Source organism: Mustela nigripes, chromosome 15 (assembly GCF_022355385.1).
Source record: "Mustela nigripes isolate SB6536 chromosome 15, MUSNIG.SB6536, whole genome shotgun sequence".
Taxonomy (NCBI): Eukaryota; Metazoa; Chordata; class Mammalia; order Carnivora; family Mustelidae; genus Mustela; species Mustela nigripes.
In genome coordinates, this window is record NC_081571.1 from 24,039,199 (window position 1) to 24,066,719 (window position 27,521).

General features: G+C 36.0%; 1 protein-coding gene and 1 pseudogene across 1 annotated transcript in view; one reads left to right on the top strand and one right to left on the bottom strand.

The window, feature by feature from the left end:
- KPNA3 (karyopherin subunit alpha 3) overlaps positions 1-27,521 on the top strand; it is a 102,433-nt gene that overhangs the window by 67,481 nt on the left and 7,431 nt on the right. Inside the window, exons 3-13 of the mRNA XM_059377740.1 lie at positions 1,276-1,365; positions 1,555-1,584; positions 1,673-1,725; positions 1,852-1,947; positions 5,520-5,605; positions 7,612-7,698; positions 8,061-8,230; positions 9,575-9,619; positions 23,340-23,471; positions 24,669-24,797; positions 27,388-27,492. Coding sequence (XP_059233723.1) covers positions 1,276-1,365; positions 1,555-1,584; positions 1,673-1,725; positions 1,852-1,947; positions 5,520-5,605; positions 7,612-7,698; positions 8,061-8,230; positions 9,575-9,619; positions 23,340-23,471; positions 24,669-24,797; positions 27,388-27,492 — 1,023 coding nt within the window. The remainder of the gene's footprint in view (positions 1-1,275; positions 1,366-1,554; positions 1,585-1,672; positions 1,726-1,851; positions 1,948-5,519; positions 5,606-7,611; positions 7,699-8,060; positions 8,231-9,574; positions 9,620-23,339; positions 23,472-24,668; positions 24,798-27,387; positions 27,493-27,521) is intronic.
- LOC132002928 (heterogeneous nuclear ribonucleoprotein A1-like 3) lies at positions 20,459-21,951 on the bottom strand (annotated as a pseudogene).

The following is a 27,521-nucleotide window of genomic DNA, read 5'->3' on the forward strand; positions in this document are numbered from 1 at the left end:
TTTGTCAGTTCCTCAAGATGCTGTCTGCCAAATTTTTCCACCATAAATTAATAAGTATTTTGTGGAGAGCTACTTGAGAATATAAAATATCAATGCATGGATTTTAATATTTGAAACATGCATTAATTTAAAATAATGTAGAACTGATTGAGTAGTTGCTAAAGAAGTATGCTGTGATAAAACTGCAAGTTGATAGGTTATCTAATGATTAGCGCATATATATATATATGTATGCCTGTTTGTTTAAACTTGTTTGCTTCTACATAGGACAAAAAATAGTATACAGATAAGCCAGTAAACTGCAGATATGCATATATTTCCAGTGTTAACCTTCTACTCGATCGGAATTTTAACATAAATATTAATACCTCTTCAGATAATTTCTGTTACCAAATACTTCTATAAATACTGTATTGAAGACTAGATAGTATAAGCTCTGAAATTTTGAGTTGAAAAGGATTTTAGAAATCATTCAGTCTTTTTTTTTTTTTTAAGATTTTTATTTATTTGAGACAGAGAGAGACAGAGAGAGAGCAAGCAGGTGTGTGCATGAGCAGTGGGGAGGGGCAGAGGGAGAGGGATAAGTGGGGTTTGCCTGGATTCCAGGACCTTGAGATCATGACCTGAGCTGAATCAGGCACTTAAGGAGCCAACTGAGCCAGCCAGGCACCCTAGAAATCATTCAGTCATTTATCTAATATATTTTTACTTAATTCCATAGACAAACTATAAACTTAAAAGAAGATTGATTTACCCAAAGTGATATGTGAAATGGCACATGGTGCTGCCATTACAAACAGTTGAAACCCCATAAAATGTAGAAATATATTTGCTAGTAGAGAATTTTTGTTTTTAAAAGCCGGATAGCAAGAGTTTATATCTGAGGTGATGGCAAGTAGGTGGCATTTATGCTGATGAATTCCCATTCCCCCCATTCCCAACAAGCATACAAACTTTAACATTTGAGCTTTGAACTCTTTCCCATCTAGCTGATTTCTTGCTTTAGTAATTAGGTGAAAGCTGTCATACCATTTAATGTATTTGCTAGACTTTTATAGTAATAATGCATCCCCAAATTTGAATCTTTATTAAAAGACTGGGAAGCATGATGTTGGTCAGAACTACTGGTGTTTAATTGTGTGTGTGTGTGTGTGTGTGTGTGTGTGTGTGTGTGTGAAAGCTGTACTGTCACCAGTTAATTTTGTTACCAGATCTAAAAGGTAGCCTGTTACTGGTTTGTAGTATGCACATTTAATTCATGTTCTCCTTATCCAGAACAAAAGAGATGAACACTTACTGAAAAAAAGAAATGTTCCCCAAGAAGAAAGTTTAGAAGATTCAGATGTTGATGCTGATTTTAAAGCAGTAAGTTACTTTGGTGTTATAAAGTGTTTTTACAATAATTTTTATTATAAGCAGAAAACCTCATTTGTAATCTAAGACCCAATTTTACAATGATAATTAATGTATATTAACTCATAGCTATAGTAGACTTAATAAATATAATTTTATTTAAAAAAATTCTTTCCTGAACTGTCTTTTTTTCCTTTTAAGCAAAATGTAACACTAGAAGCTATATTGCAGGTATGTTATTATTTAATATAATTCTCACTTTGAAGTATTTTTAAATTGATATTTTTAAAATTTCTTAAATTTACATTTGCTGTTACAGAATGCCACAAGTGATAACCCAGTGGTCCAGTTAAGTGCTGTTCAGGCTGCAAGGTAAATACTAATTTGTCCAGGGAGTTATTGTAGGTGTCTTAGCTGGTAGTCTAGAAGTAATATGTTGTTTTTTCTGTTCATAGTTTGAAAATTATAGCAGTTAATTTCTTATATTTCTTTTTTTAGAAAGCTATTATCCAGTGACAGAAACCCACCAATTGATGACCTAATAAAATCTGGGATTTTACCGATTCTAGTCAAATGTCTAGAAAGGGATGATAAGTAAGTATGGATTTGAGTCTCTGTTCACTTATTTTTAGTTAACTGAAAATTTAGGATTATAATTTAATTAATGGGTTCAGTTAGGTTTTGCATTTATTATGTTTTTCATTTGTCATATTTTTTTACAATCATCTTAATAGTTATGTTTATCTTTTTTTTTTTTTTAATAACCATATAATGTATTTTTATCCCCAGGAGTACGGGTCTGTGAATCGCCAGGTTTATACATTTCACAGCACTCGTCATAGTACATACCCTCCCCAATGTCCATATCCCCTCATTTGTCATATATTTTTATGTAACTTTCTAATTGTATGATCATATTCAAAAGACCTGAAGGGGTTTTTTGTTGTTGTTGTTGTTGTTGTTTGTTTTGTTTTTTGGTTTTTTTTTAGTTTTTGAAGTATGTGTGTATTTTCTAGGAAAATTTTAGCTTAATGTTTATTGCCTATTCTAACTTACTTCAAATATTTATAGTCTTTATTTATTTTGTTTTTGTTTTGAATAATATTTTAAAACAACCCAAATAGTGTTTGAGTCATTCTTTGCTTATGAGTCTATATATAGATTAACCTTATGACTGAGTCAACATGAATGGTTTCCAGAACTGAGTGGCTCTTACCCTGGGAATATTCCAGCTGATCCACTGATCTTCTGCAAAATCTTTAATAGAACTCCAACCATGATTATTTGTCTAAATAATATGGTTTTTATTTGTGGTAAATTAAAAATCAGATTATACTTTTCCAGAATAGAAAGGGAAAAACACTACTTTGTATCTTTTGAGGCGTGGCCCCATTTCTGCTAATGTTTAAGAGATATCCCAGTGTGCTGTATCTTAAAACTCATCAATTTGAATTAATGGAGAAGAACCTAAGTTTTAACTCCAAAGTATTTTATTAATTTTTTTAAAAAGATGTTATTTATTTATTTTAAAGTGAGAAAGAGTAAGCAAGCGGAGTGGCAGGTAGAGGGAGAAGGGGGCGGGGCAGGGGGGGCAGCGGGATGCAGACTCCCCGCTGAGCAGGGAGCCCAACACAGGACCCTGGGATCATGACCCAGGCCAAAGGCAGAGGCTTAACTAACTGAGACACCAAGGAGCCCCATGAACCCCAAAATATTTTGAAACAAATGCTAATTTTTGCTTTTTTGAGATCGTTTAAACTAAAATTTGCTGTGTTTTGCCAAATGTTGTCGAAAGAGTTTTCAGTTGACTAGATAAAACAGTGAAATATAAATGTTGCCACAAGGGATTTTTATTATTTATTATTTTATTTTATTATTTATTTATTATTATTAATACTTCCTTCTGCTTTCATTGTGTGCTACAGCCATCCCTCCAAAAATGCTTAACACTTATTTTATGTAATCATGTGTATTTTCTGTAACAAGTATTTAAGTAAAAATACGTTTTATTTCAGCTGTTTAAAAAACAGTCTGTGGGGCGCCTGGGTGGCTCAGTGGATTAAAGCCTCTGCCTTCGGCGCGGGTCATGTCATGATTCCAGGGTCCGGGGATGGAGCCCCGAATCGGGCTCTCTGCTCAGCAGGGAGCCTGCTCCCCCCTCTCTGCCCCCTCTCTCCCTGTCTTTCTGCATACTTGTGATCTCTGTCTGTCAAATAAATAAATAAATAAATAATCTTTTTTTAAACGTTTAAAAAAAAAAAAACAGTCTATTCTACCTGTACTTTTAGGGACTCCCTTCTTCCCTTGACTCCCTTCTTCCCTTATCTTTTTTTCTTTACTTTACATTCCAGCCTTTGGCATAGGCTCATGTTGTGTGTGTGTGTCTGTGTGTCTTTGAAATACAGCATATATATAAAAATTACGATTAAATATATACAGGCCTGTACAACTACCACCCAAAGCAAAAACAAAATTGTTGGTTGTTTAGATTTGACTTTATGGAATTGTCATGGGAAATTGTGTTACCATATAAAAGCCCATTAACTTTGGAGCCATATAGATTTTGGTTTAAATGGAGAGTTTGCTATGACCAAAAACCAAGTAACTTTTGAGCCTCAGATACCTCATCAGTAAAAATTAGTTAGTTATAAGGAATGGAAATAATATACACAGAATACTACTGTATCAAACTTACAGTAAATGCTCATTTATTGTTTACTTACTACACATTATTTTTCTATATCTTCTTTTTTTCTTTTTTTTTTTAATGTGATCTTAGAATACTCCCTGCTTTATAATTTTATTTTTTAAATCTCACTGTTTACTCACTTAAGGCCCTAATTTCCAGTATTTTGCCAAGCAGCCTGGACTAGCTTAATAGATTAACCCAAAAACACTTTCTTCTTCAGCCAAGAACAACATAAACTCATCATCTTTGATCTTATTGTCCTTTTGCTTCTTCTCTGCCTCTGATTCCCTGACTTCACCAAAATTCATCATGTAGTTCTTATCTGCTACTCCATTTTCTTACTGTTTTTTTTTTTTTTTTTTTAACCTCACTGCTTATTCTGTCTGTGACATTTATTCTCTTTAAAATCTTTTTCCTTCTTGGATTTCTCTAACCTTGTTACTAACAACCTTACTTTCTTTGATATTTATAGAGCTTTCTTCTAAGTCCCTAACCTTCGGCTCTCAGTTTTTCCCCACTATACCCCCTCCCACCTTGGTATTCTGTTTAAAGGAACTTATATTCTTTCAGCCATCTATCCTAACTCGATGTATATAATTTACTTTCCATCAGCCTTTAACCTTTTTTATCCATTCTACATACCATGGACTCCAGCATTATTTTCTTTACTCTCCTTTTCAGTAGCCCTCTATATTAGTATGTCTATAGAATAAATTCCAACTTCTGAACCTTGGGATTTGAGTTCTACTCCCCTTCACCACCCCAGCACCTGACCATACACACATACTTGATAACCTAACCTTTCCAGTTTCATCCCCTGTTAAATTTCTGCATGCTTTCTTAGCTTCCACTCTCTTGATCTGTTCCTTGTCACCTGTACACATCATGGTCATCCCACCCATGATACTTTTATTTGTATTTCCAGCTGTTAGTGGATTTCTTTCCTTATCTGTCTGAAAATCTAGTTGAGTTTTCACTTTCTGTGTGAGGTCTTTTATCATAATGCTAAATTGTAAAAATCTCATCTTTTCAGTAAAATTATGCAACCCTGTAATATCTCCAGTATGTAAAGCATATGATGTAGTGGATCAGATGGGGTCTCAACTTTAAGACCAGTCTAGAGGCTATAACAGTATTCAAGTGAAATGGCGAGGGCCTCAACTAGTACAGTGATTTTAAGAGTGATGCTATAAATAAAAGAAATATTTAGGGTGTAAAATCAACATGACTTTTTGATTAGATGTTTACGGGAAAGGAAGGAGTCAAAGAAAATAAGGACTGGCTAAATGTTGTGACTACCAGTGGGGATAAACAAGTAGGTTTATATTGTCTGACTTTGGAAGCTAGTGAGACAGTAGCCGATTGGATATAACAAGATGAAATTCAAGGACAGGGTAAAGAATAACCATATAGGTTTGTGGGTCCTAAATTTAACTGGTAGTTACTGTATCTCAAGATTTTTTATTGTGTTTTACAGCCCTTCATTACAGTTTGAAGCTGCTTGGGCGTTAACTAATATAGCATCAGGAACTTCTGCACAGACTCAAGCTGTTGTACAGTCTAGTAAGTAAATCAACATCCTTACTTGCTGGGAGTTTTTAAAAAATAAAGGCAAGGAAGTGGAGTTTTATTGTAAAGACTGAATTTTTTTACAACATTTTAAACTAGTGAATTTTATGAGTTTTTTTTTGATGGTTGATATCTTTCCCATAGCTATCATTAATCTATCACTAAATAATTTTTAATTGTGGCTACTAAAAAGTGAACTAAGTTTTATCTTTTTGGGTAGAGACCATCTCCTAACAACAGGTTTTATATTTTCTGTTTCTAGTACCTCCAACGTGCTGAGTAACTTAGGCCTTATAACTTGTAACATACATTTTTAAAATTTTGCCCACCTCAGGATGGGCTAACTATGATTCGTGTGTTGATCCAAACTGACAAAAAAAAAAAAAAAAACCTTTGAAAAAATTTGATGTCCCCAAGAACTCTTAACATGTAGGTTAAGAAATCTGACTTTAGGTGTCCCTGGAAATGATTTTAATGATAAGTAGTATATGATACAGCAATAAATTACATTGAATCAGTTAGTGAAAATACCAGTCTTTTTCAGATATTTCAAAGGAGAACGTTTCCAGTTAGGTATTAGTTGTACCAGAAAGGTAGCAGGTTTTAGACAAAAACCTTTAATAAAGGCAAGGAGGTATAATTTAGTAACAGTGTTTTATTTGCATTTTTAATTTTTGGGTTACTTTCTGTTTGTGATAGTGGTAAATGATACTGGTCTTCTATTTATAGAGGTGATAAAATTAGCTAAATTACTGATGTGAAGTCAGTTGAAACTTACACATTAATGGTAGCAATGGTGTGGCTTCTCTGGAGAAACAGTTTATCAAAAGACTAATCATAGAGTTACCATATGACCTAGCAATGCCACTATTAGGTGGACCCAACAGATATGAAAACATGTCCACACAAAGACTTGTATAATAACACAAATGTGGAAGTAATCCCAGTATCCATTAACTGATAGAAGTAGATGAACAGATTGTGTTCTATAATAGAATTCTATTCAGCAAGAAAAAAGAATGAAACGTTGATACGTGCTATATATGCATGACCTTCAAAAACACTATGCTAAATAAAGAAGCCAAACCAGAAAAAAAACCCACATTTTAATACAATTTCATTTGTATAAAATGTCTAAAATATGAAAATCTATAGAGACAGAAAGCAAATTAAATGGCTGCCTAAAGCTGGAGGAGTGGGCAATAGGACTGCTGTGGATATATGGCATTCTTTTGGGGTTAAAGGACATGTAAAATTAAATTGTAGCGATAACTGTACAACTCTGTATAAACACTAAAAATCACTGAATTATGTACTTAAACAGATATATGTATATAAATTATATCTCAATAAAACTGTTAAAAGTTGATTTTAGTTTAAGTATTAAGTAAATAATCCAGGTAGTGCAGAGATACAACAAAAAATCCTGGAAGTAGTACACAGTTGATTGAAATTTAAGAAAAAGTGATCTAGTTTATATTTAGTTTCCTACCTGGAGTGAGTGTGATACCAGTGTTTTACATTACACTTATATTAATGTGTAAATTATGTAAAGAGTAAAGATTATAATGATAAATTATTTTAATTTATAAGATAAACCAGATAGGGGAATGATTAGTTCTTTAGATAAGCTCCCATATCAGCAATTGGGATCATACTGACTGAAGTATTATATTCTATGAAGTTTATGTGTTTGGAGGGAATCTTTTTTTTTTTTAATGCCTTAAAGGAAAAATTTCCTGCTGCTGTTTTCTTTTAGTTAATGATATATAATAGTAACTTGTAAATCTTTTCAGTAAGTGTGTTACTTGAATATTACTAGGGGAAAATACTAAAATGAACGTTTTTTATGGTAACGTTATTTGCCACATCTTTTCATTCAATGAACTGTAATTGGGTAACCATAGTATCCCAGGCTCTGTATATTTTATCAACTTATTTAGTCTGAAATCTATAAACTCTTAAACATTTTGCAGTATCAATATTTGTTTTTATTATAGATGCCGTACCTCTTTTTTTGAGACTTCTCCATTCACCACATCAGAATGTTTGTGAACAAGCAGTATGGGCTTTGGGAAACATTATAGGTAAGTTGGATTTAGGTTTAAAAAGACTCGAATTAAGAATCTTAATTAACTTTTTTCCTACATTGGCATAGCCATTACATCCTATGTTTCCTCTAATTTTAACGTGGTTGACTATCTTCTTCTTCATAAATACTAACTTAAGATGGTACCTCTTGAAACAGATAATGCAATTTGCTATCAGGATTTGTAGGTTAAATTTGTGTTTTCCAAATCAAAATCTAGAGAAAGAGCAACACTTGATGCCCTTGACTAATGGTGAGGAAACATAGAACATCAGTGTCCCAACATGAGCCATTGCATACATTTCAGACTTTCTCATCCTGAATGTAATTTTTTTTTAAATACAATTTTCATTTCTGTAGGTGATGGTCCTCAATGTAGAGATTATGTCATATCACTGGGAGTTGTCAAACCTCTTCTGTCCTTCATCAATCCCTCCATTCCCATCACCTTCCTTCGGAACGTCACATGGGTCATTGTCAATCTCTGCAGGAATAAGGACCCCCCACCGCCTATGGAGACAGTTCAGGAGGTAAATGAAGAATTGCAAAGCCCAGATGGTATATTTTCCCTATGTTTATGCTTTAGATTTTCATTCAGGGAATGAAATAATGCATATACTTAACTTCATTGCAAGTATGAGATCTTTGAAGTAACATCGTATTTAATTTTTGACTCCCGTGAAATGAAAGTTGAGTGTCTTATGGCATCTCACAAAATGTTCATCCACCCTAATTCTTACTTTTTATTGACGATTTTCATGAAAAAACAACTTTCAAAAAGAAAAATACAAAAGGAGAAAACCAAATCTCAGAGGTTTTTTTTACTACATTGCATTGTTGGTTTATTACTAAAAAAAAGGGGGGGGATTGCTACAAATAAAACTGGTGTATTTACATGCAAATGTTCTCGAATGAATTTATATTAAGTCCAATTGAAATTTCTCTAGATTTCTGACAAAATCAGTGTTCTTAAATGTGTGACATATTTTGTGTTAAATCTACAAATTAAAACAAAGTAAAAACTTTTCTATCTACATTTAAGTTGTAAATGGATCTGAGTATTTTAAGTTTTTGAAAAATCCTATGCAATCTTTAATCACTTGACTCTCAAAAAATATTAACTGTGAACCTTTGTAATAGACATCTTCCCCAGTTTCTGTGTTTTGCTGTTAGAGACAGGGTACTTAGTGTGATTCCCTCACATCCCCACTTCCTCCCTCCCAGATTAAAAAAGGATAGGTAAGGCCTGAATTCAGCAAACTATATACTTGTGCTGGTTATAATTTTCTTGATTAAATCTGAAATCAGAAACTTTAATTTGACTGAAGTAGCTATTTAAATAAAATCTTATCTTATTCTTTAAGCAGGTAAGTGAGATGACATTTTTAAGAATAGCCCTTTTTTAGGGGCACCTGACTGTCTCAGTCAATAAAGCATGTGACTCTTGATCTTGTGGTTGTAAGTTTGAGCCCCACGTTGAGTATAGAGATGACTTAAAAATAAAATCTTTACCAGAAAAAAAACAGCTTTTTTTTTTAGTTAGCTGTATTGTATAATTGCATCTTCATTCTTTCCACTTGACATTATATGTTAGAAAGAAGGTTACAGAAAACAACTGTTTTTCCTTTAAGGTACATTAATCTCTGCCAGACTTACTTGGATATTTTAATTGAATATCTGAACTATGTTCTTGGTTTTTTCAGATTGAACTGAAATCAGATTTTCACTTTCCTAATAGAGATTTAAACAAATTTAACGTTGTCTTTTCTTGCTTTGCAAGCAATATTTACTGCTTTTTGTATCACAGTTATTCATTTTTACAAAGACATATTCATCAACTCTGGTATTATTTATTGTTTATCTTCTTTCCTCAGATTTTGCCAGCATTATGTGTCCTCATATATCATACAGACATAAACGTAAGTAAAGTAGAATCTTAGATTTGGGATTTTGCTCTTGATGGGACTGGAAGGGTTATTTACTTTTTAGACTTTTGTAAGTGTCAGCATGTATTTTACTAACTTGTGAATCTTCCATAATGTTAACCTTTTTCAGAAATAGAATTAAGATTATATTAACTTTATATCTTAAATCATCCAGATAGTAAAAATGTAAACTTCAGAGAAATCTCACATATGTAATTATTTATCTGTGTCACTCATATTATTTTAAGTATCAATATTTATAAAGTGGTAAAAACTTTATAAAGCACCTTCATATTTCTTTAAACCTTATTAGCTGGTTAAGAGTCCAACTCTTGATGTTGGCTAAGGCAATGATGGCAGGGTCATGGGATTGAGACCTCAGTTGGGTTCTACATTGGTCTCCCTGCTTAGCCCTAAGTCTGCTTGTCCCTCTCCATCCCCCCTCTTGCTCTCTCTCTCTCTTTGTCTCTCTCAAGTAAATAAATCTTTTAAAAAAATAAATCTCTTTTGATACTTTTAATAGGATTGATATTATGCCATCATTCTATAGAATAAGAAACTGGGCTTCAGGGAAAGATTAAATGATTCATCCAAGGTTGAAGAGCTTATAAGAAAGTTGATGTTCAAAACAGAGATCTTCTTAAAAAACAAAAACAAAACAAAACAAAAAAAATTGAGATCTTCCAATGGCAGATTTTGTCTGCTTTGTGTGAAACTACACTGCCTCCCAGGACAACCTTTGGAGGTATATAGTATTGAAGAATATCAAGTATTCTTTTTAAGTTTAAATGCAAAGGCATTTTCAGGTGATTTGGTCATTATGTGAGATATAGTTAAGAATTTACTATATGTATTCTTGCAGATTTTTTTTTTATTAAATAATCTGAAAACTCCCCTTAATGTAGCAAAGCAAAATGTTATTTTTCCATGGAGTAAAATAATGAATAAATTTAGTTAGTGTTCATCTCGCATTGATTTGACTTCTCTTGTTCTGGCTAAGATCTTTCTGATTTACTGTATGTTTCTGTTTTTATAATGCTGTCTTTGTTTACATACACATATAATAAAAATGTATGTGTTTCCCAGAGCTATGTGTGTGATTTATCACTGGCATGAAGAAAATGCATTTGCTAACATTGCTAACATTGAACCACATTTCTTTTGCTCATTTTAGAACTTTAAGCTCTTAGGAAGGAATGTTTTTGCAACTAAATAACTTGTCATTTGTGCCATATTAGCCTGAAATGTCATAAAAACTAAGTGAAAGCTGTTTAGACATATACTGTTCTATTTTTTAAATGAATATAAACGTGACTTAGTAAAAGTGAAAAAAGTAGTAACTATCTTAACAGCAAGAAGGAGTAAAATTATATCACAAAATGTATTTGTTGCTAAATTTATTTCTAAGCATTCCAACCGCAAGATTATAGGTAAAATAAACAAAATATCTGGTATTGGCACCAAGACTTTTACCCCAGGACATTATGGAATTGATTACAGCCAGATGAAATCTTCTACCATCTATTGATGATCTTTATTTGAAAGCCAGGGGTATTGAGTTACAGGTATATTTGTTGAGTTGAATAAATACTCATGGATTAACCACTTAAGCCTAAATTGTGCTTTGAATTGTAGGCTCAAAGATAAAAAAGACATAGAGACCCTGCCTTCTAAGACCTTTACATTAGTAGCAGGTAAAAAGAGTTGGAAGGAATGAACTTTTTGTTGACAACTTGCTATGCTGAATCTGTTACTGTAATTTCCTTTTACCTTACTGTATCCTTATGTGATAAGTTTTATTCTCCTATTTTATTTAAGAGTTTAAAATTCAGTAAAGTAAAATAACCTAAGGGCCAATATGATAAATAAGAGCCAAAGCTGAGACTTGAAGCTATGTCCCTGCCCTGTGCGTTTTTTATAACATGATTCCATAAATACAGAATATGGTGTGAAAACAGAGTAAAAGTGAAATAGAGAAATGACCAAAATGCTAATTATGAGAGTGCATGTTCTCTCTGGCAACCAGAAAGCTTCACTGAGAAAGTAACATTTGAAACTAGTATCATGTGGAGAAAGGTGGTGGTAGTAGTGGCAACTGGGGTAACAAAGATGGATTATTTTAATAGCTAACATTTATTAAGGGTTGAAAATGTGCGGGGCATTACTTTAAGCACTTTTCATATGTTAACTCATTTATTCTTTATTAAAATGAGATTGGTACCATCATTATCTCCCTCTTAAAAATTTGTTAAAAGAGGCAGATAGTTAAATTATGTAATGTCATTCAGCTGGGACAAGTAGTACTTTGTCAAGTTGAAAAGTCATTTCAGGCATATGAGGAAAGATAAGAAAGACTCAGGAGCAAACTTGGAGGGTTTGGAGAATACAGATAGTTAGTAACCCAACACATTTGCTGGGGAGTTAAGTTGCAGGGTTTTCAATCCTGTGTTGAACAGTTTTGGCTTTATCTTGTGATCAGTGGAGAGTCATTGAAGATTTTTAAATAGAGGAGTGATGTGCTTATATCTGTTATGGTCAGATAACTGAGAAGAGGTATGCAGGGTTTGGAATGGGGAAGGTATGAATGTAAGTAGGGGCTTATTTTACCATCATAATTGGTTTAAAGAAGGAAGGTCTAAGTTAGAAATAGTAATGATTAAGAGAGGAAAAGTTTGGGTGTTAAGAGATAAAATAAGTAGAATTTTGAGAGGAAAGGATCGAATTGAAGGAAAAGTAAAAATTACTTTGGTTTCTAATTTAGCAGTCCACATGGATAATAATGCCATAACCATCAGAAGGAGTAAAGCAAAAGGATGAGACTGGTAGAGAAGGTTGATGAGTCTATTGTAGGGCAGACACATTGATTCTGATTTACTTTCAGTTCCTCCATAGCAGTATTCTAAGAAGGAAAACTCAGTATAGACTTGAGATTTATCAGTATTTAAGGGGTTCATGAAAATATGGAAAAAGGGCTAAAAGTTGAATTCTAAGAAATGCTCTGCATTTGAGTAGTGACATCAAGGGAGCCAGCAAAGCAGTTGTTAAAACTAGATAGATGGAAGAATAAATTATAAAAACAAAGAATGGGGGAAAATACAACAGAAATTTAGCAGTGTCTGAATCACACAGCATCTTATATACCACCTTAAGGGCCATATGTCCTTTTTATGTAGCTGATCGCAAACCAAAGAATAATGGTCTAATTTGTATTCTGGTTTAATGATTCATATCATTAAGTGGAATGTAGATTTTAGGGGGAAGTTGGAGTTGGGAAGACACATCGGTGGTGATTTTCTGGTGTGGATGAGAAAAGATTAGCACCAGTACTAGAACTTAGATATGAAGAAGCTAAGACTCTAGAAATGTTTCAGAAAGATAAGACTCTAGAAATTTGCTGGGTTTTATATGGGTGGTAAGAAAAGAGTAAGTCATACCTATCTTTCTAGTTTGAGTTTTAAGGTGTAGGGCACAACTGAAATCAAAAAGAGCAGGCAGAGGAATGAAATAGTGGGAGTGACTTGATTGATGAGACAGTGACTAGTGAGAATGCTGAGGAAGCTGGGTTGGGGCATAGAGATAATTAGTTGGTTTATGGATTGCAATATGCCTATGTGATATTAGAAGAAAAACTAAATATTGACAGTACTAGAGACAAAATCTGGACTGATTCAGGTTAGTCTTCGTTTATTGCTCTTTAGTTAGTGTATTTCTTTTTATTTTATTATTGCGTTATGTTAGTCACCATAAAATACATCATTAGTTTTTGATGCAGTGTTCCAAGATTCATTGTTTATGTATAACACCCAGTGCCCTATGACCTGGCAATTGCACTACTGGGTATTTACCCCGAAGATACAGATGTAGTAAATAGAAGGGCCTTATGTACCCCAGTGTTCATAGCAGCAATGTCCACAATAGCCAAAGTGGAAAGAGCTGAGATACCCTTCAACAGATGAATGGATAAAGAAGATATGGTCCATATATACAATGGAATATTATGCCTCTATCAGAAAGGATGAATACCCAACTTTTGCATCAACGTGGACAGGACTGGAGGAGATTACGCTGAGTGAAATAAGTCAAGCAGAGAAATTCAATTACCATATGGTTTCATTTACTTGTAGAGGATAAGGAATAACATGGAGGACATTAGGAGAAGGAAAGGAAAAGTGAATTGGGAGAAATCCAAAGAGAGATGAAGCATGAGAGACTGTGGACTTTGAAACTGGGGGTTTTAGAGGGAAAAGGAGTAGGGGGATGGGTGAGCCTGGCGGTGGGTATTAAGGAGGGCACGGATTGCAGTTAGTGTGCTTCTTAAAGTTAATTTGCAGTTGCAGTAACTCTGTAGCATTTGGTTTGCCTGCCCTTTTCAAAGTTGTTCATCCATGGCTTAACATGCCTAGACAATTTTGAGTGTTACCTAACGTTTGGTACAAATCTAGCTTATTGTATTGCTGGTGCAAATGAAATTAATCAGTTGTAGCAGATTGGTTATTGTGGAGACTTGATTGTTAGTAACACTTGATGATAAGCGTGTCAGGGATCCCTGAGACCACCCTCAAGTTCAATGAACTGCTAGAAAGAGTCACAGAAAACTGTTACACTCATGCTTATTGTTTATTACAGCAAAAGGATACAGATTCATTTAGGAAAAACTTCAAGTTTTTTTCCTTCCTATATAGGGAAAATCCCAGCCCTTCCCATCTGTGTGTTCATCCTCTGTATGTTCTCCTTTACTACTCACATGGACTGCTTCCTTCCGACAAGTCTGGTTGCCAGATGTATAGGGGTTTTCCCCACAACAAAAGGCAAATCTCTGTGATACCATCTGGGTACCCTATAATTTAATTTGATTGTGACACGGTCTACCTAGAAAGAGTATCCGATCCCACAGGTTAAGCATTCATTTCTCTCAGGTCCCCCACCTCCACCCCAGCACTCACACTTCAGATGCTAGTTGCAAGCCCAGATTGTCACCTGTGCTTCTGACTAACTGGCTATAGATAGGAAGTTCCAACAACCCTGTCCTTGAGTTCAGTTAGGTTAATTTGTTAAAGTGGCCCACAGAACTCAGGGTAACACATTCACTGGTTTATTAAAGGAGATGATAAAGGATACAGGTGAAGAGATACAAAGAGCAAGATCTAGGAGGTCCCTAAGGGCAGGAGCTCTATCCAGGAAGCTCACTGAATTTTGTACTATTGGGATTTTTATGCAGGTTTCTTCATTAGGCGTGATCCATTATTAACTCAATTTCCAGCCCCTCTCCCCTCTCTGGATAGGGCTGAAAACTCCAAATTTCTAATCAGGGCTTGGTCTTTCTGGCAACCAGTATCCATCCAAGAGCCTACCCAGAGTCATCTAAATAGAACAAAAGATGCTCCTAGTTCTCTTACTACTTAAGAGTTTATAAGAGTTTAGGAGTCCTGTGTCAGGGACAGGGTCAAAGTCAGATACTAGAACAAGAGGTGTTCCTATTGCTCTTACTGCATCAGAAATTAGTTTTAGGAGCTCTGTGCCAGGACACAGTGCCAGGGATAGTCACTTATATATATAAATATATTTATACTGTATATGTATGTGTGTGTATATATATATATATATATATATATATATATATATATATATATCTTTGTGTATATATATATATCTATCTTAGTATTTCACAAGATTAAAATCAACAAAGGCAAAAGGCAGAGGGCAGAGTTTAGGAGAAACCAGTTATAAGCTTCTAGTTCTCCTCCCCCAGTAGAGTTGTAAGGACAGTGCTATATTTTCCCAGTAGCCATGAGTGACACATATGAACACATGAAATACTGCTAACGAGGAATCTCCTGAACTGTGGTGTGCAGGGTATTTATTGGGGGGTCAGTCATATAAGCATGAACAGCCTGCATTACTGTCTTTACCTACTCAGTCTCCATCCCCTCTAGAGGACAAACTGATACAGTGTCGCTCACAACTTCAAACTAAAAGAGATATTCAACATAAAATCACATCGTTACATAAACTATTTGCCCAAGATCTCAGGTATACAGTGTAATCAGACAGGATAATCCAAAAGTGTAGAGGTTATCTCAAAGGAGCTAATCAAGGGCAGGTCCTTCTTTGGAATGTGTAGGATGTGAGTACCCCTAGTCTTCTAAGTTACCCATTGCTGCATATAAGGATAAAGTAGAAGTACACACTTGTAACCCAAGTTAGCTCTGAAGCATGTGTGAATTTGACATTCCATAGACATTCCACGGATACCTAATCTTCTAGGAAATGCTATACATGTTAATAGCAGTCTTCTGTAACAGTGCCTAACAGGACATTTTTTGTTAGCATATTTATTGGAGGTGACAAAGATCAGTGAAGGTCTTTGAGCTGAGCTTATTCTTATTGGAAGACTTGGAGTTGCTGGAGATTTTTGTTTGGTTCATATGCCAGTTATCAAGATTATTATCTCAGAACCATGTAGGGTTGTCAGTCTTTTGCATTTGTGCATATATGCCCTCTATTGTGTTTCTAGAGATCAGCTTTCTAGCAGTCTTGAGTATCTGATATACTAGCTGAAGTAAAAACTTTTAAAGCTTTTCTAGCAGAGAAAAAACAGGCATGCATAGTGAAAAATAAAATAGCCCAGGATTACTGAAGACTTTGTTGGCACATCATTAATCAAATGATTAGCTGGAAGAATATACTCATTGACTAGTAGTCACTGTAAAACCCAGATAGTTTAGCATTGAAGTCAAGAAAAAGGGAAAACCGAGAAAAAAGAATAGTAGGGGGGAAGGTGTAAGATAACAGAAGCAGCTTTCATGCGAAAAGGCAACAAAAAGTAAAATTACAAGCATCAGAGACATAGAGCGCTCGTTGTTAGCCTGTAAGGGCAGGAGCTCTATCCAGGAAAAAAGCAAACTTTGATGAAAACAGAAGCTAGGGGTGCCTGGGTGGCTCAGTTGGTTAAGCCGCTGCCTTCGGCTCAGGTCATGATCTCAGGGTCCTGGGATCGAGTCCCGCATTGGGCTCTCTGCTTAGCAGGGAGCCTGCTTCCCCCTCTCTCTCTCTGCCTGCCTCTCCATCTACTTGTGATTTCTCTCTGTCAAATAAATACATTAAAAAAAAATCTTTAAAAAAAAAAAAAAAAAAACAGAAGCTAGAGTGGCCTGATAATTGTGTGCTGTGAATTTTAAAGTTTTTAGAACTTTTTTAATACAGAATTTTCAGGGGAGCTTTGGTGGCTTAGTTGGTTAAGCGTCCCAACTCTTGATTTTGGCTCAGGTTGTGTTCTCAGGGTCCTGAGATTGAGTTTTGCTTCAGGCGCTGCACTGGGTGTGGAACCTGCTTAAGATTCTCACTCGCTCTCCCTCTGCCCTTCCTTTTGCTCCTGCACATCCATGCGCACTCGTGTGCTCTCTCTCTCTCTCTCTTTTCAAAAATTAAATACAAAAATTATTTTACATAAAATGAAATTTTCACTGAAGACCCAGTTATATTACCAAACAAAATTAAAGGGAGACTGGAAGTGTCTGCACTTTCAGGAGACCTAGGACTTAGCTGTAGCTTACCTTACCCTACCAGTTTTTCAGATATTGTTGTGGAGAGCCCACTGAAAATTATTAATTGGCCTCAGCTTAGAAACCTTAAATATTTCATTTTTCTAGGTATCTGAATATTAGAAAAAAGTGGTCTTCTGCCAATAGTATGTGCCACATGATGGGAAAAAAGGTTACATTTTATTTAACAGCCTCCTAAAATACAGGCCAAGTCAACCAGTTTTGTGAACATGATTTATTCAAACACACCATTATGGATAGGTATTCAGACTATTTCCTGAATTTTGCAAATATAAATAACATAGCATTAAATAATCCTGTGTATTTTCATATTATTGGAGATACTCTTGAAGATAAATCCCTAGAAACAGGATTGCTAGGAGAATGCATTATAATTTTGTTACATACTGCCCAAATTCCTTGTCTTAGAGGCTGTGTTGTTTTGTATTATCCAACAGCATCATACAAAAATGACTTTCTCCATAGGCTTGCAAATAGAATGTGATGTCACATTTTTAATTTTTGCCAGTCTGATAGGTAAAAAACTGTGTATCAGTTTTAATTTGCATTTTTTAAATAAGTGAAGTTGGACATGATTTCATGTATTTAAGGGCCATTTTTACATCTTTGCAAATAGCCTGTTTTCATTTATTGCCTGTTTTTCTATCAGATTTTTGTTCTTTTTCCTTAGCTTTCAAGAGTTCTTTATATATTAAGGGTATTAGCTCTTTATTTTGTGGTACATATTTCAGATACTTTCCTAATTTGTCTTTTGACATTGATATATTTTGCTATGCAGACTTTTTGCTTTTTATGTAAACAAATTTATCAATCTCTTCTTTTTGTTGAATCACATTTGTTTCCTAAGTTAATAGATTTTTTTATTATGTTAAGCGAATATCCATAAAATCCTGTTATGAGTGTTGACATCAAGAATGGGTATTGAGGGCGCCTGGGTGGCTCAGTGGGTTAAGCCGCTGCCTTTGGCTCAGGTCATGATCTCAGGGTCCTGGGATCGAGTCCCACATCGGGCTCTCTGCTCAGCAGGGAGCCTCCTTCCCTCTCTCTCTCTCTCTGCCTGCCTCTCCATCTACTTGTGATTTCTCTCTGTCAAATAAATAAATAAAATCTAAAAAAAAAAAAAGAATGGGTATTGAGGGACACCTGGCTGGCTCAGTGGCTTAAAGCCTCTGCCTTCGGCTCAGGTCATGATCCCAGAGTCCTGGGATCGAGCCCCACATTGGCCTCTCTGCTCAGCAGGGAGCCCGCCTCTCTGCCTAATTGTGATCTCTCTCTGTCAAATAAATAAATAAAAATCTTTAAAAAGAATGGGTATTGAGGGGCATCTGGGTGGCTCAGTCAGTTAAGTTTCTAACTCTTGATTTCTACTCTGGTCTTGATCTCAGGGTTTTGAGACTGAGGTCTGAGTCAGACTCCCCACTGGGTCTGGAGCCTGCCTAAATTTCTCTCTTTCCCTCTCCCCCTCATACCCCCTTAAAAGAAGGAATGGGTGTTGAATTTTTCAGTGTTTGTGGAGATAACCAGGGTTTTTCTCCTTAAATTGGTTAATGTGACATATTGATGATATTTCTAAAATTGAACCATCTTTGCATTTCTTTTTTTTTTCTTTTTTTAATACTGATTGATTGGTTGATTTTAGGCAGCTAGGAGAACATGGTGGGGGAGGGACAGAGGGAGAGAGAGAGAAGATCCCAAGTGGACTCCCCACTGAGCATGGAGTGCCATGCAGGACTTGATCTCATGACTGCAAGATCATGACCTGAGCTGAAACCAAGAGTCAGATGTTCAACCAACTGAGCCACCCAGGCGACCCTTTGCATTTCTTAAACAATTCCACCTGATCATCATACATTGCTTTCTTAGTGTGGTTTGGGATCCTGTTTGCTAATGTTTTATTTAGAATTTTTGTACCAGTATTCACGTAAGTGATACCGGTCTGTAGTTTTACTTTTGTGCTATCTTTATGAGGCATTAATATCATGTTTTTATTGCTTTTTATTGAAGTTTAGGTATTAACATTATGGTACTTTATTTTTTTATGCTCTACAACAATTTATATAACATTGGGTCTATCTGATCTTTGAAGAATGGTAGTGTTGCCCTTGAAACTTTTGGGTCTTAGTACTTTGTGGGTTAATTCCTTGATGATTTTCTTTATCTTTGCTATGGAAATTATCTTGCTTAAACTGTCTCTCTTTTCTGAGGTCAATTTTTTGTAAACTGTTATCCTAGGAAATTAATTCATTTCATCTAGATTTTTAACTTTACTTCTATGCACTATTTATTGTTCTTTTATTTTTAGCCTTTTTGAATTACTTAATTTTAGATGTGTCTCTTGTACACAGCATAGAACTGGGTTCTGTTTTGGGAGCCAATTTAAGAATCTTTTTATTGTTTATAGGTGAGTTAATCCTATTCATATTGTTTGATATGTTTAGTTTCAACTCTGTCACATTATTTTGTATAGTATTTAATGTGTGTTTGATTTTTTATTTAGTATGCTTTTTTTCTTATTTTGGTATTTAGAAAACTTTGTTTTTGTTCTAATGTTACCTTCATACTTAGACCTTTAAAATGCCCTTTTCTTCTACTATCTGATTTGACAGTTTTTGGTGGGTTTTTTTCATGTGGTTTTTTTTTTTTTTTTTAAGATTTTATTTATTTATTTGACAGACAGAGATCACAGGTAGGCAGAGAGAGAGGAAGGGAAGCAGGCTCCCTGCTGAGCAGAAAACCCGACATGGCTGAATCCCAGGACCCTGGGATCATGACCTGAGCCGAAGGTAGAGGCCTTAACCCACTGAGCCACCCAGGTGCCCCTGATTTGACAGTTTTAAATAGTATTTTTTGACTCCTGTCTAATACCTATACAATAATTGAAGAGCTTATTCTGCTTTCTTTTCTCTTGCCCCATTCTCCCCTTTTTGAATCTGCTTATCTTTTGCCAAATTTAGGAAATTTTTTTTTTTTTTTTTTTTTTTTTATTTATTTGACAGTGAGAAATCACAAGTAGACGGAGAGGCAGGCAGAGAGAGAGAGAGAGGGAAGCAGGCTCCCTGCCGAGCAGAGACCCCGATGTGGGACTCGATCCCAGGACCCTGAGATCATGACCTGAGCCGAAGGCAGCGGCTTAACCACTGAGCCACCCAGGCGCCCAAATTTAGGAAATTTTATGCCATTATTTCTTTAAATATTTTTCAGCTCCACTTCTCTTGGGACTCTTTTTTTTTTTTTTTTTTTAAGATACATTTATCCAGGTCATGATCAGACTCTTACATTTAGCAATCAGCAGCATGGGTACAAAAAAAAAAAAAAAAAAAAAAAACTACATTAAAACCCTCTGTTGGAATACTTTACAATTTCCACAGAACAGAAACTACAATAACCTGTTATACAATTAGTCACAAATACAGTCCTTGCCCCCTGAGTATTGTCTAAAACAGGTCTTCTTTGTAGTAGCTAGGCCCTGCCACCACTGTGCTTGGGTGAGTTCACAAATCTGTTGTAACCTGTAGCTTCCTTGTCACTTTTCTGGCTTTCCTCTCCTGCTAAGCTTTGTTTCCTGACAGTTATTAAAACCTTCTACCACTGCCGTAGCTGCTGCTGCTGCTGCTGCTGCTGGAACCACCATAGCCACCTTGTTTTGTGGTTTGGCAGAGTTTTGGCCTCCACTGGCGTTAGGGGCCAGAGCTTCTGCCTCCAAAATTTCCTCCTTTCATGGGTCCAAAATTTGAGGATTGATTGCTGTGATTGCCAAAATCATTCTAGCTTCCGCCACCTCCATAGTTGCTTCCATCGTTACCAAATCTGTTACAGCCATCACCACTGCCACCGTATCCACCACCACCTTGACTGCCTTGACTGCCACCAAAGCCACCTTGACCAGTGAAGTTCCCTCCACTACCAAAGTTGTCATTCCCACCAAATCCACCTCCACGATCACCTCCAAAGTTTCTAGAACCACTTCAGCTTCTTTGGCTGGATGAAGCACTAGCCAGCCATCTCTTGCTTTAGATAGGGCTTTCCTTACTTCACAGTTGTAGCCATTCACAGTATGGTATTTTTGAATGACAGTCTTGTCTACAGAGTCATGGTCTACAGAGTCAAATGTTACAAAAGCAAAACCCCTCTTTTTGCCACTGCCTCGGTCAGTCATGATCTCAATCACTTCAATTTTCCCACACTGTTCAAAAGAATCTCTTAGATGATATTCTTCAGTGTCTTCTTTAATGCCATCAACAAAAATCTTTTTCACAGTTTAGTGGGCACCAGGTCTTTGAGAATCTTGAGATAGCCCTCTTTGGTTCCACAACTCTTCCATCCACCATGTGTGGCCTTGCGTTCATGGCTGCATCCACCTTCTCTACAGGGGCATATGTGACAAACCCAAAGCCTCTGGAGCACGTGGTATTTGGATCTCTCAAGACCACAGAGTCCGTAAGCATTACCCATTGCTCAGAATGGCTCCTCAAACTCATTGGTTATTTGAAAGTTCAAACCTCCAATGAAGAACTTCCACAGCTGTTCAGGCTCTCCTGGGAGGCACTGACTTAGACAGGACGGCAGTGGGAAGGGAACTTTAATGATGCTTACTCGGTGGTGCACTGGCAGAAAGTTCTCTTGGGACTCTTGATGGCACAATGTTCGATCTTTTGTTACTGTTCTACAATGCTCATGAAGTTTGTTTTTCCTGTTACTCAGATTGGGTGATTTGTATTGATCTATCTTTGAATTTGTTGATTTTTTTTTCTTCCTTTTCTCCATTTTACTAGTGAGTCATTCCAGTGAGTTTTAAGTTTGGATTACTGATTTTTTCAGCTTAAAATTTTCTGTTTGAGTCTTCCTTACATCTTTTTATTTCTTTGCTAAGATTTCCTATATTTGTTTGTTTTAAATATATTTGTAATTGCTCACTGATGTATTTTTATGATAGTTCTTTGAAAATCTTTGTCAGATAATTTCATTATCTGTGTCATCTCGGTATTGAGATGTGTTGACTGTCTTTTCCCTTTTGAGTCGAGATGTTCCTGGTTCTTGGTATGACAATGTAAGCCTGCACATTTTGGGTGTTATGTTATATGACTCTGGTTTCTGTATAAATCTTGTTACCTGTTACTGCCAGACTGCGTAGTAGACAGGCTTTGCCCATACACACATCTGCAGACACCCTTCAGTAGGGTGGCCTTAGTGCTAGGTGGGATTGTAGGTGCGTTCAGCTCTCAGGCATAGCTCCCTTCTGGCCTTCCATTTTTGAAGTTGCAATATTTCTATTTTTGCAGAACATACACCATTTGTAAATTATTCTTCCACTCCTATCCCATGTTTATTTTAGTCTGTGATTTACAATGAAATATTTCTTCAGGCATCTCTTAGTTGAATGAAGCTCATCCTCTGGTATAGAAGGCATCAGCATATTTTTCTGAAAAGAACAGATAGTAAATATCGGAGGCTCTTGGAACCACATGGTCTCTGTCCCACTAGTGTGACATAGTTTTACCTAGAATATATTGCTTTTAAACACTTAACTCTCTCTCCCTCTTCTCTTCTCTGAAATCTTACATAGGCTTGGGGCAGGAGGCCCAAACAAAAACTAGATTTTAATTTTTTCTTTTCTTACAGGTAATTTGAAATTTGTAGTATTCTCTGACTCCTAGTAATGCTGAAGGTGTGGACTGTATTTGTTTATTTGTATGTTTTTAAGATTTCATTATTTATTTATTGAGAGAGAGAGGGAGCATGCAAGCAGGGGGAAGAGGCAGAGGGAGAAGCAGACTCCCCACTAAGTAGGGAGCCTGATGTGGGGCTCACTCCCAGGGGTCTGAGATTGTGACCTGAGCTGAGGGCAGATTGTTATCCAAGTCAGGTGCCCAGGTGACCCCACCCAGACGCCCCTCTGCCTGTTTTCCAATTCATCTGTCTGATATATAAATGCAGAAGTTAGTGTAGACGTTGTCTCAGACTTATCTCATTTTTGTGGAGAATGGTCTGAGGTAGGCATTGAGAGAGTTCTCTGCTGCTGAGTAGATGCTTTTGCCACCAAACTAAAAAATAAAGTGTAATTACTTTTTATGTTACCACCTCTGAGGTATGTTAATGTATTTTAAGCATTCAAACAAATACCTAAACTGGTAATTCTTTCTTACTTTCTTTAGATTCTTGTAGATACTGTTTGGGCTCTGTCATACCTGACAGATGGAGGTAATGAGCAGATACAGATGGTTATTGATTCAGGGGTTGTGCCATTTCTTGTGCCCCTTCTGAGCCACCAGGAAGTGAAAGTTCAAGTAAGTATCTTATTTTTCCTACTTGTATAGAATTGTGTTTTTTATATAACCTGTTAACTTGAACAACCAGGCTCCAGTTCTGTCTTCCATATTTCTGTTTAAGGTATGTACAAGATCTGCACATATCTTCCATATTTCTCCTCTGTTTTACTGAACCTGATTTTGTTGGTTTCCAAATCTTTATCTCACCCAGATTCTTTGCAGTGTTTCAGAATGACAATAGCCAATTGTGCTCGAGGTCTTAGCTCCCCTAAGAACTACCTTCAAGCATTCCATTGCCATTTTAACCTGACAAAATTAAAATGTATCATCTTCTCCTACAAACCTGCTCCTCTTTTTTTTTTTTTTTTAAAGATTTTATTTATTTATTTGACAGAGAGAGATCACAAGTAGGCAGAGAGGCAGGCAGAGAGAGAGAGAGGAGGAAGCAGACTCCCTGCCGAGCAGAGAGCCTGATGCGGGACTCGATCCCAGGACCCTGAGATCATGACCTGAGCCGAAGGCAGCGGCTTAACCCACTGAGCCACCCAGGCGCCCTTTGCTCCTCTTTTTTATATCCCCTTTCAGTAGACCACATAGTCCAAGCTTGAAACCTTGATGCCTCCTTTCATTTCCCCGCCATACAGAGTCCTGTTAATTCTTATTATATAGCTTTCAAATCTGTCTGCCCCTTATCTATCTATAGCCACTGATTTAGTTCAAGACTCTTTTTTTTCCCCACCAAATAATTGCAACAGCATCCTAACTGCATTTCCTTATCTCTCATTTCTCCTCACTTTAATTAGGGGTGGGTGCCTGATAGAGGTACTCATTCCACTTCTGCCAAAGTGACTGTCTAGATGGAAATATGTGCCCATTACAGGCCTTTATTAAACTATTTCTGTGGTACTAATTAAGTAATAATTTTAAAAATAGCTGCTGTTAAAATGAAACTTTACTTTTTAAATTTTCATTTCTTTTTAGTATTTGAATCTTTTCAGCAGTTTTTCACACAATTTTTCTGTACATTTCCATTTTTTACAAGACTTGTTTAAAATTCAAAATTGCCTCTCAGTTCTACATAGTACTTTGTCTAAGAATACATTAAGGGCCAATCATTTACCCCTTGCATTTTTACATTTTCTCAGGATTGTGAAAAATAAAGAACCCACTTCATCATAAACAAATAAATTTATAGTGTTTTTTATCTCCACCTAGACAGCAGCACTCAGAGCAGTTGGCAACATAGTGACTGGTACTGATGAGCAGACCCAGGTTGTTCTCAACTGCGATGTCCTGTCACACTTCCCAAATCTCTTATCACATCCAAAAGAGAAGATAAATAAGGTAAGACATATAATTGCCTCACTGGTTCCATTTCTTTCTCTCTGTATATTTCATTTTTAACTGTTCCTTGCTTTCTGTTGATATTTGTTTGATCATGATTGTCTTCAATACCACTATAGTTAAGATGAGAATTATTTCAAATCACCCCTGCAGTTATTTTGTTGTAAGTGCTCCCCTGATAAAATAACCAGTGTTTTTATTAAAATAGATTGGGCAGTAGCAAGAGTCAGTAAAGTAGTAGCCACTAAGCGAGAATACATACAAAATCTCTCATTGGATTGCTGGTATCTTTTATAAACAGAGAGATCATAATTTAATCTCCCTGTGAAATTAGGTTGGACCAAAAGAGGCAGTGCTTAAGTTAAAGGATCAAAAAGTCTTTTTTAAAATCTCAGAGTTGAAATACAAACTTAATTGTTAATTGCTAAATATATACTTAAGTACTTAATTCCTTTTATGTCTGCCTTATTTCACATTGCATAATTTTTTTAAGGTCCATCCATGTTGGAGCATGTATCAGAACTTCGTTTCTTTTTATAGCTGAACAAATATTCCACTGTACATATATATATACCACATTCTGTTTATCCATTCATCTGTTGATGGACATTTGGAGTTTTTCTACCTTTTGGCTGTTGTGAATAATGTTGCAATGAACACTGGCAAGCAAGTGTCTATTTGGGTCCCTGCTTTCAGTTCTCTTGGGTATATATCTAGGAGTAGAACTGCCCAGTCATATGGTGACTCTATGTTTAGCTTTTTGAGGAACTGCCAAATTGTTTTCCATAGAGGCTGTACCATTTTACGTTTCCACAAGCACTGTATGAGGGTTCCAATTCCTTTTTTTAAATTATTATTATAGCCACCCTAGTAGCTGTGAAATGATGTCTTGTGGTTTTGATTTGCATTTAGTCTGATGTAGTTTTATCTTCCTGAAATGCCACCATCCCCCAAACCATCATAACTGATCATTTCTTCTGTGTCATAGCTATATTTATATAGTTACCCAACTATAATTTGACAGTTGGATTCTTAAGTATGTTGTCAAAAAGCGTATTTTATGAATACATTTGTTCCAATGAAGGGAAAGAAGCCAGAGTCTTTTAGACTCTGAGCCAGTTATTTTTACTGTAGAAATTTCAATAATATAGGTGATTTTTACAGCTAAAATGTATTCCATAATTGGAAACAGAGCTGAGAAGTGAGGAAGCCGGACAGAAGTGGGTGCAGAGAAGTTCTGGCCTGTGATCGATATGCTCTAAGTGAAGGTATCATGGGGGAAAGAAAAATGGTTCATATAGTTACCTACTCAGCCTCAGCAGCCAGTTAGTCTCCTCAGAAGTTTTTCAACTTGAGCATTTGTGTTATTTGCACTTGAGATAAAACTCTATTGTATTCCCTCAGCATTTTTAAAAAAAGATTTGTTTATTTGAGAGAGCACACACGAGTGAGTGCGGTGTGGTGGCAGCGGGGGCGTGAGAGGCCAAGGGAGGGAGAGAATCCCAGACTCCCCTCTGAGTGCAGAGCCTAACATGAGGCTCAATCCCAGGACCCTGAAATCATGACCTGAGCCCAAATCAGGAGTCAGACACCTAACCACCTAAGCCACCCAGGCGCCCCATATTCCCTCCGCATTTTAGTTTGAAATTTTTCAAATATATGGGAAATTTGTAAGAATAGTATCCCATATACTCTAAACACTGATTTACCAGTCCTTAACATCTTACCACAATTGGATGGCAAAATATTTATAGTGAACTTTTTTAATTGTAGAAGAAGAGACAACATTTGACACTGAAATTTAAATAGAACCTGCTGGTTTGTGACTTACAAATTCTTTAAGGTTATAATGAAATTTGTTATATAGACCCATTCCAGACTAATCGGGTACTTAATTTCTAAATATGTCTCCCAAGTAAATATTTTTATAATAAAACAATTCTCCTTTCCTAGAAGCTTTCACAGACTATTGGGAAATTGAGTCTTTTATTTATTTCTGTCCTTATCTTTTTAGAGGGACCTTAAGCACCAAAAAATGTAAGCTGCATGAGTTAGGGTTTTTGTTTGTTTTTTTCAATGCCGTATTACCATTGCCTAAAATAGGGGTCTGTGGGGCGCCTGAGTGGCTCAGTGGGTTAAGCCTCTGCCTTCTGCTCAGGTCATGGTCTCAGAGTCCTGGAATTGAGTCCCGCATCGGGCTCTCTGCTCAGCAGGGAGCTTGCTTACCCCTCTCCCTCTGCCTGCTTCTCTGCCTACTTGTGCGCGCTCTCTCGCTCTCTCTCTCTGTCAAATAAATAAATAAAATCTTTAAAAATAAAATAAAATAATTGGCCTGGCTTTTATAGGCATATGTTTTATTGGATAGATAAATGCTAGGTTATTGGGGTCCAAATATTATGGGTAGCAGTTTGGTTTATAACTTGTTTAAAATGAGAGATTATGTGTCACCTCTTTGCTTTTTGGATACATTCCCCCTAATGGAACTCAAGAGATTTTGTTATAGTATATGTAAACTACATTAAAATAAAAATATAAATGCATTAAAAATAATGTTTCAAACAAACGTACCTTGTATTTTGTTCAATTATAGGAAGCAGTGTGGTTCCTTTCCAACATAACAGCAGGCAACCAGCAACAAGTTCAAGCTGTAATAGATGCCGGATTAATTCCTATGATTATTCATCAGCTTGCTAAGGTCAGTGGTATTATAAGTTTATCATGTAC